The following is an 18,538-nucleotide window of genomic DNA, read 5'->3' as shown; positions in this document are numbered from 1 at the left end:
TATACAACAAAGGCTAAATGCATACTCAACCAAGATCCTCAAATCAGTGTATACAGGGCAGGTAAAATTTCAAAGGATATACATTTTATCCTGAAGAGTGAGTATGCAAAGTTATGTTTTTGCTTTAGATATGTTTGACTTATATGTAAGATCTATTCTGTTTACAAATGCCCTGTGTGTTTTTTAATAGTGCAGGAAATCTTTTTCCAAATGCTAATGCCTACATCAGCAGTCCTGTGTTTGGGAGTTTAATGTATTTGGATCAGTGAGTTAATCTTTTGAGACATTCCATTTAAATGAAATAGTAGGTAAACCCAAGCTACCAATTTTATGCTACTTATTTAACTCTTCTTAGTATCAACAGCATATTTTGTAAACCTTGCTTCTTAGAACAATTATCATTATATTTTATAATGGTGTTTCTCTTTCCTAAAAGCTTTCCTTGTTTCACTGTTCTTTGGCATTTTTATTTCTCAATATCTTAATCTCAGTATATGCTTACTCAGTAATATAAAATCATAACCATCTCAAATCAAGATAACCAGTTACCTAATAGTATGTTCAAGGTATTTTTCAGGCCTTACAAAAAATACACTATAATGTAGTTCTTGATCTTTAGAAGCCTACCAAGATAAAAGATGTTTAATAACCAAAGGAAGTATAGAGATCAAACTAGTAGTAATAGAAACAATAAGTGCTCTACAAATGGAGGGGAGAAAGAGACTAATGTGAAATAATTGGGAATAACTTCATGGTAGAGATGGCTTTTGAATTATGAGAGCCCGAGTGGGATGATTAGGATTTGATCATTGATAAAGATGTATAGAAAAGATACTTGTCTCTATCATTCAGCATGCCCCTTATATTATCTGAGTTTGCTTAAGTGGTAATAATTAAATGAATATAATATGAAAGATGATCAGATTTTATATAGGACATACACTTGCAAGTTGAATTGGTTTCTACTGGGTCGATTGTTCATATCTTGTAATTGGCTAGAGATGTGGCTGTATCAATGGCAAAGATTTCTATACAACTCTGGCCACAATTATGTCAAGCTTACACTTTTGGTTCTTATTAGCATCATATTTTAATCAACTAAGCAAACTTGCCTAGACATCTATATAACAGGTCTACAATTTAAAAAACTAAAATAAAGGCAGGAGTTTATATAAAGTATAAAACAACAGTAAAATAACATCCAATAATCTTGCATTAAAAATATTTGATTGCTGCCCGGGCTGGTGTAATTCAGTGGATTGAGCGTGGGCCTTCGAACCACATGATCGTGGTTCGATTCCCAGTCAGGGCACATGCCTGGGTTGCAGGCCAGTTCCCGGCAGGGGACACACCAGAGGCAACCATACATTGCTATTTCTCTCCTTCTCTCCTTCCCTTCCCCTCTATAGATAAATAAATAAAATCTTTAAAAAATATTTGATTGCTAATGCAAAGCAAAAACATAAAAACAACAAATACTTTATTTTTTCCAAAAAAAGTGACTTAAGTTAAAGAAGTAAGGGGAGTCATTGTGTTCACATGTATGGGACACATACTAGAATGTTAGAATTCTTGTTATTAAATTTTGCCACTGGCTCTTTGCTAAAATAAGAAATCAAACATGTCATTTCTTCTGGAACTATGATTGATAATATGTAACTATCCAGTACTATCCAAATGCTTAGAAAAATGCTAAAGATTATAAGAGAATAAGCAATTAGTCTGACTTAATTAACCATGGTAATAGAAAACTTTTGATAGCACAAATAATGAAAATCTATATTATATCAAAGTGGTAACTTCCATTTTAAGGGCCAGAAGACAAAATTAACATTTGTTGGACACATTACATATCAGGCATTGTTCTAAGTACTGTGTATGCTGTACATTACAGAGCCAAATAAGTTACTCCTCTTAGCACTGATCACAAATTAGTCTCTTGGGAGTTTAAATGAATACTGGAAGTTTCAAAAAGTAGGCAGACTTGCAGAAGCCAGACATTTGGATAATTCACAAACTTAAGTCACTCAAATTAATATTTAAAGATACTCAGCTAATGATATTCAAACCAATGAGAGGATACGGTGCAAATAACTGTAAGTAATAGGTAATTCAAAATATATTTGTACTTGTTTTTTCCATATGTAATATTGTTGGCTTGTTTATATTAGCACTGGTTTTAGAACAGTATTTAGTGTACACTAAACTTTGGTTTGTATGTGTTAAATATATTCCAGTGCTTGATCTCAGGAGCTTCCAGGGTAAAGCAGGAGATCAGTTTGGTATTAGTAAGTCATCAAGAACTCATTAGATACTTCTTATGGGTTAGATCAGTGATTTTTCAACTGGTGTGCCACAAGAATTTTTAAAACATGCAATACCTGACTACTAAGTCAGGGGCACTGACCTCTTTTCCCTTAAATTGTCAAATAAAAAAAAATGACAGCAACCAACAAAACAATAACCATCTGGTGTGAACGAATCAAAATTGTATCTATACTTTTTGTCAGATTGGCAAAATAAATATTTTTTGGTGTGCCACAGAATTTCAGTAGTTAGTTTACGTGTGCCATGAGATGACAAAGGTTGAAAATCACTGTGTTGATTGTTGATATTTGTAAAACAAAGAAGAGAATAAAACATGGGTTTTATCCCCAGTGACTGGGTAATTTGGCCCAGGGAATACAGAAAACAGAAAATAATGTCAGGCAGTCTCCAGGTAAAGGCTAAATAGTGTGATACAGACCAAAAAAGGTTAGAGGATTTTATTCTTTCATTTTAATAAGAATTAATGAGCCCTGCTATTCATAGAGCATATTCTAGGCATTTGGTGTATATACCAGTGGGGGACCAAAGACAAAGATCTCGGCCTTTGTGGGGTTAATATGCTAGTGGTGTAAAGTGGACACTAAACAATAAATGCAAAAAAATTATATGGTATGTTAGAAGATGAATACTTTAGAAATAAGAAAGTGTAGAGCAGGGGTAGGGGAAGGGCATTGGGGGTGAGTAGATAATTTGGCACTGAGGGGAGGTGGTCAAGGTAGTCCTCCCTAGAAGGTATGATCTGAGCAAAGATTAGGAGGAGCTGAGTCAGCTAAGATGCCAGAGGGAAGGAAAGCATTAAGGCAAGAGCATGCATGGAATGTTGGAGGAACAGAAAGGAGGCCAGTGTGGGGGGAACAGAGTGAGTAAAGGGCAGATAGAAGAGGGGACAGAGAGGTGACTGGGTGGGGTGGAACTGTAGGGCAGGTTGGGCTTTTGTTATTAGTGAAGTGAGGAGCCACTGTAGGGTTTTGAGCAGAGTGACAGATCTGATTTACTTTTTAAAATAATCCCTCTAGATGATGGGCTGAGACTAGGCTATTGGGAGGTAAGGGCAGAGGCAAGAAAATCTGTTGAAAGACTGAGATAGCAATCCAGGCAAGGGCTGGCAGCCTGGATCAGAGTGGTGGCAGTGGAGGGAGGAGAGAAGACATATTCTTAACATATTTTCAGTTTAGAGGAGAGGGGCAACATTAACAGTAATATATCAGAGAAAGCTTCATGGCATAGATGTTACTTGAACCTTCCCTTGAAGGACAAGGAGGATTTGAAAAGGTGGAAGAATTAGGAAGGGCATTCCAAGCTATGATAGGTTTTGGTGGCCATAGTGAATATGACTTATACATAGGACAATGAGGTTAGTCCTATTAGAGTAAGGAGACCAATCTCATGGGTTTGTAGGGGAGATACCTAAAGTGGAACCAAATTATAAAGAGCTTTGGAAGCCAGGCAAAAGTGTTTAGACTTCACAATGTTCACTATAGTAGATGCTCAATGCTTACTAGAAGACTGGTAATAAAGACTGATTTTTAGAACCATTTAGCTGAGTTTCTCATTTAGAAGGTCAGCTAAAAAACTGTACAGAAATCCTGGAATAAGGTAATGAGGGATAATTCACATGTAGGTAATTGACAGTTGACTGCTTTAAATTTATTTTATAAAGCAAACCATTCATCACTGTGGGAACTTCAATCTTGTATTGCCAATTTCTTATTTAAATAAGGGATTATTTAATAAAATAAATAAATAAAAATAACAGGGGTCTAAAAAACTGTGCACTCAAACAGCCAAAAGAGGGTAAGCTGGTAGAGTTTTATAGAAACTTAGTTCCATTCAGATAAGTCTGACTCATTCTTTATCATATATTTTCACAAATATTCAACATTAGCAGATGCACAGGAGGCATTTGCTGAATAGCTTTCTAATGTCTAATTTAAGGGTATTCAAAGGAACCTAAAGTAATAGAAACTTTGTCAGTTTGTTGATCTAATACAATGAAGAAATTTGCTTTGCTCAGATTTCCTCTGATGCAAAGAATATGTACCTTACAAAGAGCTATAATGATTTTAGAATTTCTTCAAGGTGATCTTATTCAAATTATAAGTGAGAATACTGACAAACATAGTAATCTATGACAACTTTTATACTTTCAGAAGTATAAAAATTGTTTTTCATTTAACGACTCATGTTTTATACCTCAACAGTTTAAATGGATAATTGCTGTCAGGTAGCTTTCAAGACAGATGAGTTGTATTCCTTAGAAATTTATGGAAAAATAAATTTTTTTAAAATGCTGTGTTTTACTTGGAAGCATCTAATATAAATGACATTTGTTTTGAGTGATTCCTATAATTCATAATTTGAAGGAAGTACAGGAGAAAACAGTTTTTGAAAACATAGTAAGGAAATTCTCAGAGTCTAGAAATTTACTAAATATACTAAGTCTTGGTTATCAGAAAAGAGATTTGGACAGTTAAATCAGAAATAAATAATAAAATCAGAGCCACACTAAAGGAAAAAATTAATATGGACAATAGCAGAAGTATTTTTTAAATTTTTATTTAATTTATTTTTAGAGAGAGGAGAGAGAGAGAAAAAGAAAAGGAGAGAAACATCGACATATGAGAGAAACATTAACTGGTTGTCTTTTGCACGCACCCAACTGAGGACCTGGTCTGCAACCCAGGCATGTGCCCTGACTGGGAACCAAACCAGTGATCTTTCAGTTCATAGGCAGCTGATGCTCAATCCACTGAGCCATATCAGCTGGGGCCATAACAGTGAATTCTTTAAAAAGGCCCTGAATTATTATGACATGTTAGATTATGAAGTTAAGAGGTATGTCAATAACCTTAATTTTCAGCATATAGAAAACATTATAATCTAAGACAGTTTTTCAGTGTCTCTGAGAAGAATATATGTAATCATCACTCTCACTGAGGTCCAAAAAGTGATTTCGACTTTTGGAAATTCAACCTTTTCATGGACAAATGTTAATGAAAGCGGGAGGTAATTCTCCCACTTAAAATAATCAGACATAAAGATGCTTTCTCTAAGTTTGGTCATTTCCTTATTAACACTTCACCAGAAGCCATGCAGAAACTTCATCTCACTCAAAACTGCCACTAATGTGGCATAAAGAATTCTAAAGTTCTCCCCCATCCCCATAATCCTTAAAATACTTCAAATTTAGGCATTTAGGAAAATTATATGTCTTCCATTCTATCCACAAGTGATTAATACTACAAGGCCAAAAAATACACTCTATATTGGGTTTCAGATGTACTTTCACAAATATTGTGTCATTTAATCCTCACAATAACCCTGTGTTTTCTGTTAATATATGCAGAAACAGAGGGCAGAGAAGATAAGTGACTTAATCAAACTCACAGAGAAAGTATGTGGCCAAGACAAGATTGGTGGTTACATCCTCTGATACTACATTGGACCCTTCAAACTTCTGGAAAGGTGAAAAACTTTGGTCAATTACCTAACTGGTTCCAAGTATACAGTTGCCTGGAAGCACATGGACACAGTTTAAATATCCCTCAATAAAAATGACGGGTAATCAATCACTTATTCCTATCTCAGGAGAGACTCTTGTTTCAAGAATCATCTATTGCAGCATTTGTCATGTCTCTAAGGCATATTTCCATTGCTCAATCAGCTCCAAAGGACAAGCATGTCATCATCTTTCAATGCTCTGGTGCAACAACTTAAAATTAGAGAATTCACACAGGACTAAGTCTGGCACTGAAAGTAGGAGGCATATTCAGCTTGAATTTGTGGAAGCTTCCCTTCAATCTTGCCAATTTTTACTAGTGGAAATGATTTCAGAGCCAGCATGGGGTTACTTGAGGTTGCTTGAGAAGCTCATGATGAAGACAGAAAAGAGAATAAGATAAAGTGGGTCACAATGATCATGGAGCCCAGAAAAAAGTGGAAAAGCCCTCTTTGGGCAGAGTGGCTACATAGAGTTTTTAATCTTATGAATATGACCAATGTAGCTGGACATCTAGATCATTCACACTCAATAAGCTACTTTTTAGCCAATAGCAACACCCATCTACTTGCAGCAACCCCCAATTCTTCCTTGCCTATGATGAGGAAGAAGGAGCACCAAAATTACTATATCTAGGCCAATTACCTAATCTCTACAGTGTTTCATCTCTGCCAGACTCAAATAGCTAATGATGATCACATTCTCAATTTATTTTTAAGTTTGTCCATTTTGGCAAAGGTAGAGTAAGTATTTCGTGAATATCTATAAAATACAATACACGTTAACCACAGATCTTCGACTTTTAGAACCTCATATTTTAACAGAAAACAACACTTACGAATAAGAAATAATCAGATACCATGTAAGATAAGAGTTAAATTATTGGTACAACATATAATTTCTTAATTGGTAATAACTCTGTTCTGTACCATGTCAATTAGGAAGAAAAGTATTTCTTCCTAATTTGAGGGGGTTTGAAACTCAAAAAAATTAAATCCAGGGTAATTTCAAGGCATAAAACTAGAGATTAGTACAGAATGAAAACTAACCTGAATCACACAGCTCTCCCTCACCATAACAGTACTTGTAACCCAGTTAACCTAAACATTTGTTGCACTGCCCTGTGAACACATTCTTTGCAAACTGGCACAACTATCAAATTTTGACACAAGAATTATTTCACACTATTGCTGGAACATTCTGCCTTGATGCTAGCTAAATGAGTAACTGGAGAAAGATAACCATAATTTTTATGGCTTGCAGAAAAAGAGAACAGACCTTTTTTTATCATATAATGAAATTAAATTCCTTTTTAAGAGGCTTAGATGATAGAAATATACATTGAGTCAAATCATCATAATAAAATAAAACATAATTTCAGGGAATATTTTAAATTAATTTTTTTTAAGCAAGAGTTAAAAAAATTTAATTACTTTATTGTTGTTCAATTATAGTTGTCTGCATTTTCTCCCCACTGCTCCCCTCCACACCAGCCAAACCCACCTTGCATCCACCCTCCCCCTTGGTTTTGTCCATGTGTCCTTTATAGCAGTTCCTGTAAAAATTACCTTTAATGTGTTTAAACTTCAGGCTTCCAGAAAAATTAAAATGTTAAAATGTAAAGCCATCATTTCAAGAATTAAGTGACTTAACTTTAATGTTTTAGCACCAATATTGTAAAATATGAATCACACTACTTAACACAATCTATTTTTAGCATCCAGGAGAAGAAAAAATAAAATAGAAATATAGAAATACAAAACAGTTTAAAACAGAAAAAAGCTGTGCTAAGAAAGTCCAGTAGAAGGAGCTGTAAAAGGAAGAACTCTAATGCTGTATACCCAAAACTAATATAACAATGAGTGTCAACTGTAATTGAAAAAATTAAAATTAGAAAGCATTAAAAAAGGAGAAAGAACTGACATTTGCAACAGCAAAGAAAGAAATGTTGAAAATCATATATCTGTTTAAATCATAGCTATGTATGAGAAAAAGTAGTAATTAGTCATTTGTTTAGCATGCAATAGGCATTTAGGTACCTCATTTTCTTTATGTGTAAATGAGATGCTAAGAATAGATATTCTCCAAGGTCCCCACTACTCTGCAATGCATTAGGTACTATGCTAGGTATCCTAAGAAATATAAAGAAGTATTTAAGTTGATTAACTTGGTCGTACACTCTGGAAGCTTGCAATTCTTTGGTAGCAATTAAAATGTACACACAAATATCTAGATATTAAAGTGGAACAAAAACATGCTGAGACAGCTTTAAGAGAAATAAAAATGCTGCAGGAGGAATAAAAACTGCTGTGAGAGGTAGCTAATATATAAGACTAAAAGGATAAAAAGTGACTCTTCATGTATTCTAAAGAGACCTTAAGTAATTTTGCCAAACACATATAAATCCAGGAAATAAAAATAAATAGGTCTTTATGTAAATCTACCTTTAATGCTTAAACTTCAAGAAATGGGAGTCATGCACAGAGATAAAATATGAATTAGTTTAGGTTTGTTTTTAAAGTTCTTATATGCTTATAAGTGAACCCAATAGCAGTAAACTAAGCATTAAAATACTGTACTACACACATAACAGTACTATAACAAATATAATTTAGAAAACAAACAACAAGAGCAATTTTAGCTTTCTATAAATGCCCGAAGTACCCCAATAGCCACATCTGGAATGAACTTTACCTTGTGAAGTGCTTGCAGACAGTGTATCAGCAAAGGAATCACTTTCTGGGTCAATAAGAGAATCTCCCAGAGTTTCACCCATAACAGCATGGAATAGAAATTACTGTAATTCACGCTGATATTTTGTCTATTTCTTGCAAAAGACCAATCCGTTAAAAGAAAAAGACTTGTGGTAGTAGAACTTGTGAACACACCAATGAGTCAAGACATCAGTTTCCAAATATTTGGGAGAGGTGGGAATAAACGCACAAAGAATCAGGCCTGAGTTGGCTGGCACTCTTCTGTCACAGAGCCAGCTGTGACAAAATGTTGTGTCATAATTTTGTTCACTGCTTTGGCAAGACTTGGTACATTACAAGGAAAATATTGCCACACTGTCTCGCCAATGGCCCACATGTTTAGTGTCTTATGAGGGGTGAGAACTATACAGTATTTAAAACTATCAAAGCAAAAAGATTGTTCAATATTCACAGTTGCTTCTTAAATGGAAAACTGTAAATCTCTGGGTTCTGAAACACCAGATAAATTTATTTGGACAAAGTTTTTTCTTGCTACCCACCCCTGGTCGAATCTCTAATCATATTATCTGAAGAAAAATTTGAATTCAAACATGTGTTCATATTTTTAAATTTGCTATCAGCATTCTACTGAAATGTTATATGCTAAGGTATTTATTCTACTACTTCACAAAGCCCAGAATGATGCTAACTGCTGTCCGAATTCTGTACAATTAAAGAGTTGAGAGAATGAAGGTAGGGGCTGATAGGTTTAGATTTTTTTATATCAGGGTTTTCTTTTTAAAAACTTGATTATTAAGTTTATCCATTAATAGCAGTGCAGCAATGTCACATCAGTTGATGTTTAAATGACAAATGCCATGTCATAATGAAAAAAGTGAAGTTCTCTCTGAGAAGAATAATGCATTACCCGAAAAAAAAAAAAACCAAACAGATACTGATAGGTTGGCAAGGAATGTGGTCAGTTTTGTAATCAGGAAAAAGCCGGCTTCTTGCTCAAGGCCTTTGCCCTTTTTGGCAAGGAGAAACACTAGCTGTGCCACAATTCAATGTGGGAGCTCATCTGCTCTTGTCACATAAGTGGCTTAATAGAATTGCAGTGACTTGTGGATTTAAAAAGATGCCCCACATAGGGCAATATATCAGATGGCAATAATTCTCTGAATTATGCTAATCTCAATATTCCCCAAGTGGAATAAATATATATCTGATTATTCTCCATTGAGTAAGTAGTTGTCTTGCAAGGGTACTAGCAAAAGTTTCCCTGTCAATCACAGAGCAACAGCTTGATGGGAAAATGTTTAGTGGATCTCAATAACACAGAATAAAATGGACAGTTGGACAATTACATCACTATTTTAAGCCCCAAAAGCCTTTATTAGGTCAATCAATTTAAAGATTCAAATGACTGAGATAATTATAGTATTATAAAACAAGCTGTATAGTTGTGTAGAACTATGTTCAATCTGAATTCTCAATAAAGGAGTTTCTCCTTCCCTCTGAGTGCTGGGAAATTTACTTATATTACAGACACAATGACATAATATTTAAAGATGTAATTAAACCTAAGATTCTTGGTTGTCTTTATGATAGGTCAAAATAATGTAAATGATTAAAGTCAAAAGCACTTTTCTTCTTGTTAATAAAACAGAACAAAAATTTAAGCCCCATTCTGCCTCCAAATATCTCTACTCAGTGTCCTAAGATGTGTTTAAGTCTTAATCCTATTAAGTGGCAGTGTCTTACCTACTTCCAGACCATCACCTCATTCTTGTTCTCAGATTCCAAAGTCTCTCCAACTTTTAAAAAATTGCATATTTATTAAAGTGTTCCTAATATTATGCCAGATTATAGTAATGATAAAACTGGCAGAAAGATACCATTTTAGAGTGAGAGGAACTCTTTAGAGTCAAACACCATGTTAATAAAATGAGAAAATTAGGTCCCCAAATGACAAGTAAATTGTCCAGATTAAACAGTGAGGTAGTGACAGGGCTACAACTAGAATCTAGATTTTTAGGCCTCTAATTTTCAGGCTAGTCAACTATTGCCCTTCATCAACTTCTACTCTTAGAAGTGCCTAAATCACCTCTTTTAATAAACCAGGCATAATTTAATAAACCAAAATTACAATTTTGGTAAATATAGAGTCTGGCGCATAGCAGGCACAATAAATGTTTACACTTTTGATAGCATATACAAAGCAAGCAATATAAGAAGCATCCCTAAAGTTACTAAAAATACTTATACAACATGGACTGTTTAATCATGTTAGTTATAATATTTTGTCCTATCACACTATGGCACTAGGTTACTTAAGAAATAATTTGCTCACATGAATATTAAAATGAACAAAATAAATTAAGCCTGTCTCATTTGAATCTAATTATGCATCTATTTAGTCCTTAGATACTAAAAAAAATCACATTTTACTTTACAGCTATGCATGTATCCATTTCTCAAATATTCACTGCACATCTGCTGAGTACCGGGTATTATTATAGGCACAGGAGATAAATACATTAATGAGCCACGGTTCCTATCCTCAATGAGTCCACATTTAACTATATTAACAAAAATTATCCAAATATGTCTAAAAAGAGTGATCCTTTAACTTACTTAACTGAAGGTCAATTAGCATGCATTGATATCAGAAACAATATTTTTGCTTAAAGTTGTTACTGTCAATGGACAATATATGATTGTCAGAAAACTTGAGAGTTTTGACATGCTTGTGACTATATCTTCAAGGCCTTAATGTTCCTCAATGTCCTACTTTTTATTGTATCAAAATCTGAAAGATTATAATAAGATCCTTAAGAGAGCATGCAAGTAAAGTGCATTGTAATGTTAGGTCCTGGAGCTTTAGGTGGTGTCTAAATGCTTGGTATATCAATTTGTTATCAGCACTTTGCATCTGAAAGGTACCTCTATATAGAATTCTATTGCTTTTCACTCCATGGAAAACTCTTAAATGATAGTTTTTGGTAATTTTAAGAGTGAGGAGTGGTAGAAGACCACCTTCCTTATGCACTACCCACAAAAACTGACTCAACTTCTTCTATTGAGGGATATAGGCCTTTGGGCAATGCAGAGGTTGAGAAGAAAGTAATTTCTCTTTGGACTTTGGAGACAATGGTATGTATGTGGTTGTGGGTATAATATGCAACTTAGCAAAAGAAAAATGGGGCTAAGTAGGAATGATTGTATGAGGAAGATGAAAAGTTTATTTAACTCTATCACAGTTTATGATCTTAGAAAATAATAGACAGTATGGTACTTAAGAAGGCTACTCTTTATTAAAAATATATTTAATTTATTATGGTTATCTCAAATTTTCCCCTCTCAGCCCAGTACCGCCTCCTCTCCAGCAATCTTCCCCTCCTTAGTTCATGTCCATGGGTTGTGCATGTAAGTTCTTTGGCTTCTCCATTTCCTATACTATTCTTAACATCCCCCTGTCTATTTTGCACTTACCAAGTGTGCTTCTTAATCCCTGTACCTTTCCCCCCATTTTCCCCTATGTCCTCCTGCTGAAAACCCTCCAGATGATCTCCATATACATGATTCTGTTCCTGTTCTGTTTGTTTGCTTATTTTTTCTAATTCAATTGTTAATAGTTGTGAATTTGTTGACATGTTAATATTCATAGTTTTGATATTCTTTTTCCTAAATATGTCCCTTTGACGTTTCATATAATAAGGGCTTGGTGATGATGAACTCCTTTAGCTTTACCTTATCCTGGAAGCACTTTATCTGCTCTTGCATTCTAAATGATAGCTTTGCTGGATAGAGTAATCTAGGTTGTAGGTCTTTCATCACTTTGAATACTTCTTGCCAGTCCCTTCTAGCCTGCAAAGTTTCTTTTGAAAAATCAGCTGATAGCCCTATGAGAACTCCTTTGTAGGTAACTCTGTGTTTTTCTCTTGCTGCTTTTAAGATTTTCTCCTTATCTTTAACCTTTGGCATTTTAATTATGATGTGTCTTGTTGTGGTCCTCTTTGTGTCCATCTTATTTGGGGCTTTCTGTGCTTCCTGGACTTGTATGTTTATATCCTTCACCAAATTAGGAAAATTTTCTTTCATTATTTTTTCAAGTAAGTTTTCAGTTTTTTGCTCTTCCTTGTCTTCTGGTACCCCTATGATTTGGATGTTGGTATGTTTGGATATGTCTCAGGGGCTTCCTATACTATCCTTATTTTTCTGAATTCTTGTTTCTTCTTGCTCTTCTGGTTGCATGCTTATTACTTCCTTATGCTCCAAATTGTTGATTTGAATCCTGGCTTCCTCCCCTTCACTGTTGGTTCCCTGTACATTTTTCTTTATTTCACTTAGTGTAACTTTCATCTCTTCCTTTATGTTGTTACTGTACTCAGTGAATTCTTTGAGCAACCTGATATTAAGATGCTGTACATCCAAGATGCAGAATTTTGAACTCTCTGCATCTCATAGCTTGATCTTTGTTTTGTTTAGTTTTTTTTCTGGGGTTTTGTTCTGTTCTTTCATTTGGGCCATATCTCTTTGTCTCCACAATTTGGTAGCCTCCCTGTGTTTGTTTCTGTGTATCAGGCAGAATTGCTTTGACTTCCTATCTCTGTAGCATGGTCTATTGTAGAAAAAGTACCTGTAAACTGTGTGGTGTGGAACCTTAGGTAATCACCAGGGCGGGGCAACCCACATCACCACTTTGTGGCTCTGTGTAGGGGGAGGGTTCAGAGAGGGAATAGTGCCACTGCCTGGCTCCTGGAGGTTTACCTGGCAACTGCCCCACTTCCAGTCACTTCACACATTCCTTGTGTGCAAATGGCGCCCTTCTAGCTGTTGCCCTGGTGTTGAATCCCAGAGTGGGTTTTCAAACCTTTTAAGACTCTGCAGGCCCTTTAAACAGAGTCTCCTGAAAATGGACCAGTTTCTTCCACTGCCCCAACCCGTACTAGTTTTTACAGCTAGAATTTATTTTACAGCTAGGATTTATCTTTTGGTGTTAGAACCCTGGGCTGTGTTGCCTGGCCTGGGGCTGGGATCCCTCATTCCCAAGGTGTCCCTCCTGAAGTTTACTCACCACATGTGAATGTGGAACCACCTGTACTGCTGCCTCTCTGTGCCACACAGTATCTCCTCTGCCATTCCCACTCATCTAGATTAATGTGGCTTCTTTAAATCCTTGGTTGTCAGACTTTAATACAGTTAGATTTTCTGACAGTTCTGGATGTTATTTGTTTCGAAGTTTAATTGTAATTCTCTCTGTAGTTACATGAGGAGGCAAAGTGTGTCTACATACACCTCCATCTTGACTGGAAGTCCCCATATTGGGAAGGCTACTCTTCGATATTTAATCTTTCATAGTACTTTATGGAACCTGTCTTTAGCCAGAAGAATATGAATATTATTCAGCCAAATAACAACCCAAATTTTAGTACATTTAGGAAAAAGCAACTAGACCAGCAATTTCCAATCTTTTTCATCTCATGGGACACAAAATAATTACTGAAATTCTGCAGCACACTCCCAAAATTATTTTTTGTTGTTCTGACATAAAAAATAGGTATAATTTTGATTCATTCACATTGTACAGCTATTGTTGTGTTAGCTGTTGTCATTTTTATATTTGACAACCTAAGGAAAAAGAGGTCAGTGACCTGATTAAATAGTCAGGTATTGCACATACTAAAAATTCTTGTAGTGCACCAGTGTGCCCCTTGCAGCACACCAACTGAAGATCACTGAAATAGACTAATAACAGCTAACAATAATGCATAACAAAAAGAGTTCTAAAAATCTACAGTAAATAAAATCATAGTATTGTATCTGCACAGTTTTATTTTAAAAAATTTTATTGTTGTTTAATGTGCCTGTATAAAGTTTTAAAAATATTATTCAGTGTTTAGAATGATTTTCATCAAAGTCTCAAAAAACAGAATATTAAACATTTTTTTGTGTTGCATTACTCTTGAAATCTTGCTTTCTCTGGCTACAGATTAAATTTGAACTTCATCTCTAGATTAAATTTAGACTTTTAAAATTGTTTTCTTTTCCGTTTATGTTAAATGAGCTATGTTTGTATCAATACAGGATAGTGTGTATAATATTTTCTTTTGCTATAACCTCATTTAAAATTTACATTTAATGCTATAAGTGCTAAGAACACTTAAACTAGCTCCTAAAAGGTGAGGAGCTCCTTGAGAGAAAAAAATCTAATACCTCTTTGTATCCCCGGAGACTAGAACAATGTCCCCAGTTGGCATAAAACATGTTTACTGTTTTTGTTGGTGATGAGAATGATGAAAGAACAGTTGCTTGCCACATGTCTCACATGTATCATTCAAGGAGGAGTTCAGAAACCTAATGAACTGACAACAGCATCGATTTTCTTCTTGTTCCAACAAGACATAAATTTCCTGATGGTACTCTCTAGAAATCCAGGTAATTGCTAACAACCAGAATGACTGTCTAAAGCTCACTTCTCCCCCCACCCAAAACTGTTGCTTTTTCCTAGAGCAATTAAAGTTGGCTCAGAACCTCATCTTTTAGTGGTGGCTGCATCAATTCAGGCTAACCTCATAGTCACAGGAGACACAACATGGAAGAAATGATGTTCCAATGGGACACATGCCTTTTAGAAGAAATAATAATAATCCTGTATGCTAATGTAAATTCCATCATGACCACCACAGCAAGCCCAGTATTCTCAGAGGAATAGACAAAGGAAGGCCTCCTTTGAATACATGTCATTTTCTTTTAAAAGGCAAAATCCAACCTTCTTTATTCAAATTGTCATTTGGTTCAGACTTCAAAAAATAACATGTTGTCTATACAAGATAAATATTTTAAACTAACATACCATTTTAATTTAGAAAAAATAACTCAATGAAATGATGTTAACTTGTAGCCAATAGCTCAAGTAGATGTGTAATTGATATTTTAAAAAGTCTTCTAAACATATAGATTTTTAAAAGGTCTTCTAGATGCTGAAGCAGTGTAATATATGGAAAAGCACAATGACAATGGAGCCAGAAAGTCTAGGTTTTAGGTTCCTATCTGGGTTCAGCCACAGACTTGTTGTGTTAACTCTTTGGATTCATATTTCTCATCTTCAGGATGAGAAGAAGGCTTTCTGCAAAATGAATAATCCTTGAGGTCCTTTTAGGTTCTGATGTTGAGATAATTAATAGTATGCCTATAACTAGTTCATTTAGAGTATAATGGAAATTCTGCATATTGTATTCTTATTCATTTTCTAATTTTGGGTTACTATTTCCTTTTTATACTCCACTGCTAACTGGGTGACAGAATGAAAGGCACTTTTATATGAAGAAAAAAAAAAGCACCCCAACTGTAAAGCGAAAGTCTCAAAGAGAAAAACCAACTTAAAACAATCCTCCCCTTCCCCTTTAAAAGGTAACTGGTTTCTCATACCTGAAAAAGAGCCTAACCTGTCTAACCACTTTCTAGGGATCAACCAAACACTTTTCCAATTATCATACTTTTGAACCAAAGACATCCCACCTAAACTATGTTAACTTGTCTTTGCATGCAACATATGAAACTCACCAGTTATTTGGTTTCTAGCTTAATAAAATACCATGAGCTATATTATCAACTGACCCATATTTATGTTGTGGGAAATCCCAAACTTCTAAAACATGTATCTTCTTCACTGTTCAGATATTATCAATTAATTTTTCAAGATCAGTTACATGAAGGTTCCCTAGGTAACACGTCCTATCACTGGTGAACCACACTAGGAATCCACAAAGATCCTGAAGCAAGTTTAGAGCCACAAAGTTACATGCAGGTTTACTTCATGTAAAATAAACAATTTACTGGTTTTGTGATTGAGATCACAGACTCACCAAACTTAATACCAGGAGATTAACACATTAAAACTCTTAATTTTTCATATAAGAAAAAAAGGTTCCAGAGAAATTAAATGGTTTGTTCAAGGTATTACCAAGATAATTAATAGCAGACTTTGAGGTAGAAATCAGGTTTACTAACTTACAGTCCAAAGCTGCAAACTGTGCTTTATCTCATTAAAATGGTGCAATAAAATGTTCAGATACATTGTTTTAATCAATTCTTCTTAATGCCAACAATCATGTTAGAAGTCTCAGCATGAAAGTATTTGTACTATATGATTCACTTAATGTAGATGAATCACCCATGAGAATGCCAGAGTTCACCACAGAGTTTAGAGACAGTGCTCTCTACAAAGAGAATGCTCAATAACAACTTAGTATTTAAAATTTGGTAATATCTGAACCAGCAGTTTAGGAACTCATTTTGCTAACAACTGTCCTTTTGCCTCATTCATAGATTCTTCATGAGTCATCCTAATATTTTGGAGTTCTTTTCTATTGACACGGTTCCTTGTTCTTAATGCTAGGTGAAAATTTACACTGAGGTAATAATACACTAATTTTTGAAAAGTACTTTAGAGCTGTACAGTGTTTTATCTCATCTGAAATTCACAATGGCACTGAGAAGTGATTCAAAGCAAAGCAAAAATAAATAAACAAACAAATAAAAGTATTGAATAGGGCTTCAGTGTGGAATCTGGTAATGCTTTTTGGCCATGAAGTTATACTTTATTTCCTGTGAAATCTCTAATTGCTATTATGAGTAAGATGGGTCTACTTCTGCTAAGAACTATGAACTTTTAAAATTCAGACTTGCTTTGAAGATTTCACGCTCTACTTGTATGAAATACAACTATTTCTTCACAAAGCACTTATGTTCATGAAACATACTTAACAGCAATAGAGGTATTAGTTGTTGACATTTTTATTATTATACTGATTAAGTTGTCATATGTGAGATATAAATTTTTGTTGATAAGAATTCATAATATTGTAATTGAAACCCTACTCTGTTTCAGGCACTGATTTACTTAAATCATCTTAAATTCTCACAACTATTCTTTTAGATGACAAAACAGAGGTTCTGAAGGATAAAGTGATATGCCCAAACTAAAAATTCTTGTAAGTGACAGAGTTGGAATTCAAACACAATTCTGCTTGACTCTTTATACCAATTTACTAAGGACAAATAGACAAAGCTTTACAGTGAAAACCATTACCAGATGATTTTTGAAAGACACTGGTTTTTCCTAGTGTTTGTACCTCCTATCCTCAAAGAAAACATTTTTATTTTCCTTGATGGACAGAATAAACTGCTACTTTTCTATATAAAAAGTTTAAAATTTTTAAAAAATAACCTTTTGTTATTATAGAACCAATCCATGTTCATTTTTGAAAATTAAAAAAATACAGACTGGTAAAAATAAAATCATTCTATTTCTATAATAATAGATTATTAACATTGAACTCAGTTTTTATCTAACTAGATCTTTTTCTGGGCATAGGTATGACCATAAGTATATACGTAATGTATACGTACATGCATATCCATACAGTATCTGGGTTGTTTAATAAAAAGGAAATAATGTTCTGAAGTGAATACTACAGTATTCACTTACTGGTGGGTAACAAGATTTTTTTTAGTCAATAGTTTCCATCTTTACATTTTTGTAAACTTGCATTTCAAACAATACCTAGTCCATATTCAAATTTCCCCAGTTGACCCAAAATGTTCTTTGCAGCTGGTTTGTTCCAAACCTGACTCTAATCCATGATGATGAAATGCATTTGGTTATACAGGGTCTGGCAGAAGTAAGTCCTGCTTGAACGTGGTTGGTAGGATAATAATACAGGTGTAATAATTTATAGCTTTAAGTTGAACATTTCACCTAAAATGTCATATGGTGTGCTAGAGCACGATATCATTATGTTATAGAATTACATGCTTATGATTTTGTAATTTAAAAAGGGGGCATTATTTGTGCTGGACCTCTGTACATCCCTTAAGTCTTTTTAAATCTAGCATAGCCATCATCCCACACCCCCGGCCTCCCTTAATTTTAAGGCCACTGACTAATTAAAGAGATTAGTCCAGTTATCCTGCAGAATGTCTCACCTTCTGGATTTGCCTTGTTGTTTTC

General features: G+C 34.5%; 1 protein-coding gene across 5 annotated transcripts in view; it reads right to left on the bottom strand.

Moving 5' to 3' along the window:
• Nucleotides 1-18,538, bottom strand: part of PPARG (peroxisome proliferator activated receptor gamma) — a 145,858-nt gene that overhangs the window by 71,248 nt on the left and 56,072 nt on the right. The window contains exon 1 of one of the 5 annotated variants that reach the window (XM_037050806.1): nt 8,522-8,656. The exons of the other annotated variants lie outside the window; for them this stretch is intronic. Coding sequence (XP_036906701.1) covers nt 8,522-8,603 — 82 coding nt within the window. The 5' untranslated portion in view covers nt 8,604-8,656. Of the gene's footprint in view, nt 1-8,521; nt 8,657-18,538 lie in introns of those variants that run through there. 5 annotated transcript variants of the gene reach the window in all.

The sequence above is a fragment of the Sturnira hondurensis genome, unplaced genomic scaffold (assembly GCF_014824575.4).
Source record: "Sturnira hondurensis isolate 20B ecotype Veracruz unplaced genomic scaffold, ASM1482457v3 Scaffold0000867, whole genome shotgun sequence".
Taxonomy (NCBI): domain Eukaryota; kingdom Metazoa; phylum Chordata; class Mammalia; order Chiroptera; family Phyllostomidae; genus Sturnira; species Sturnira hondurensis.
Note: the sequence above shows the minus strand (reverse complement) of the source record. Positions and strands in the feature narration are given on the sequence as shown.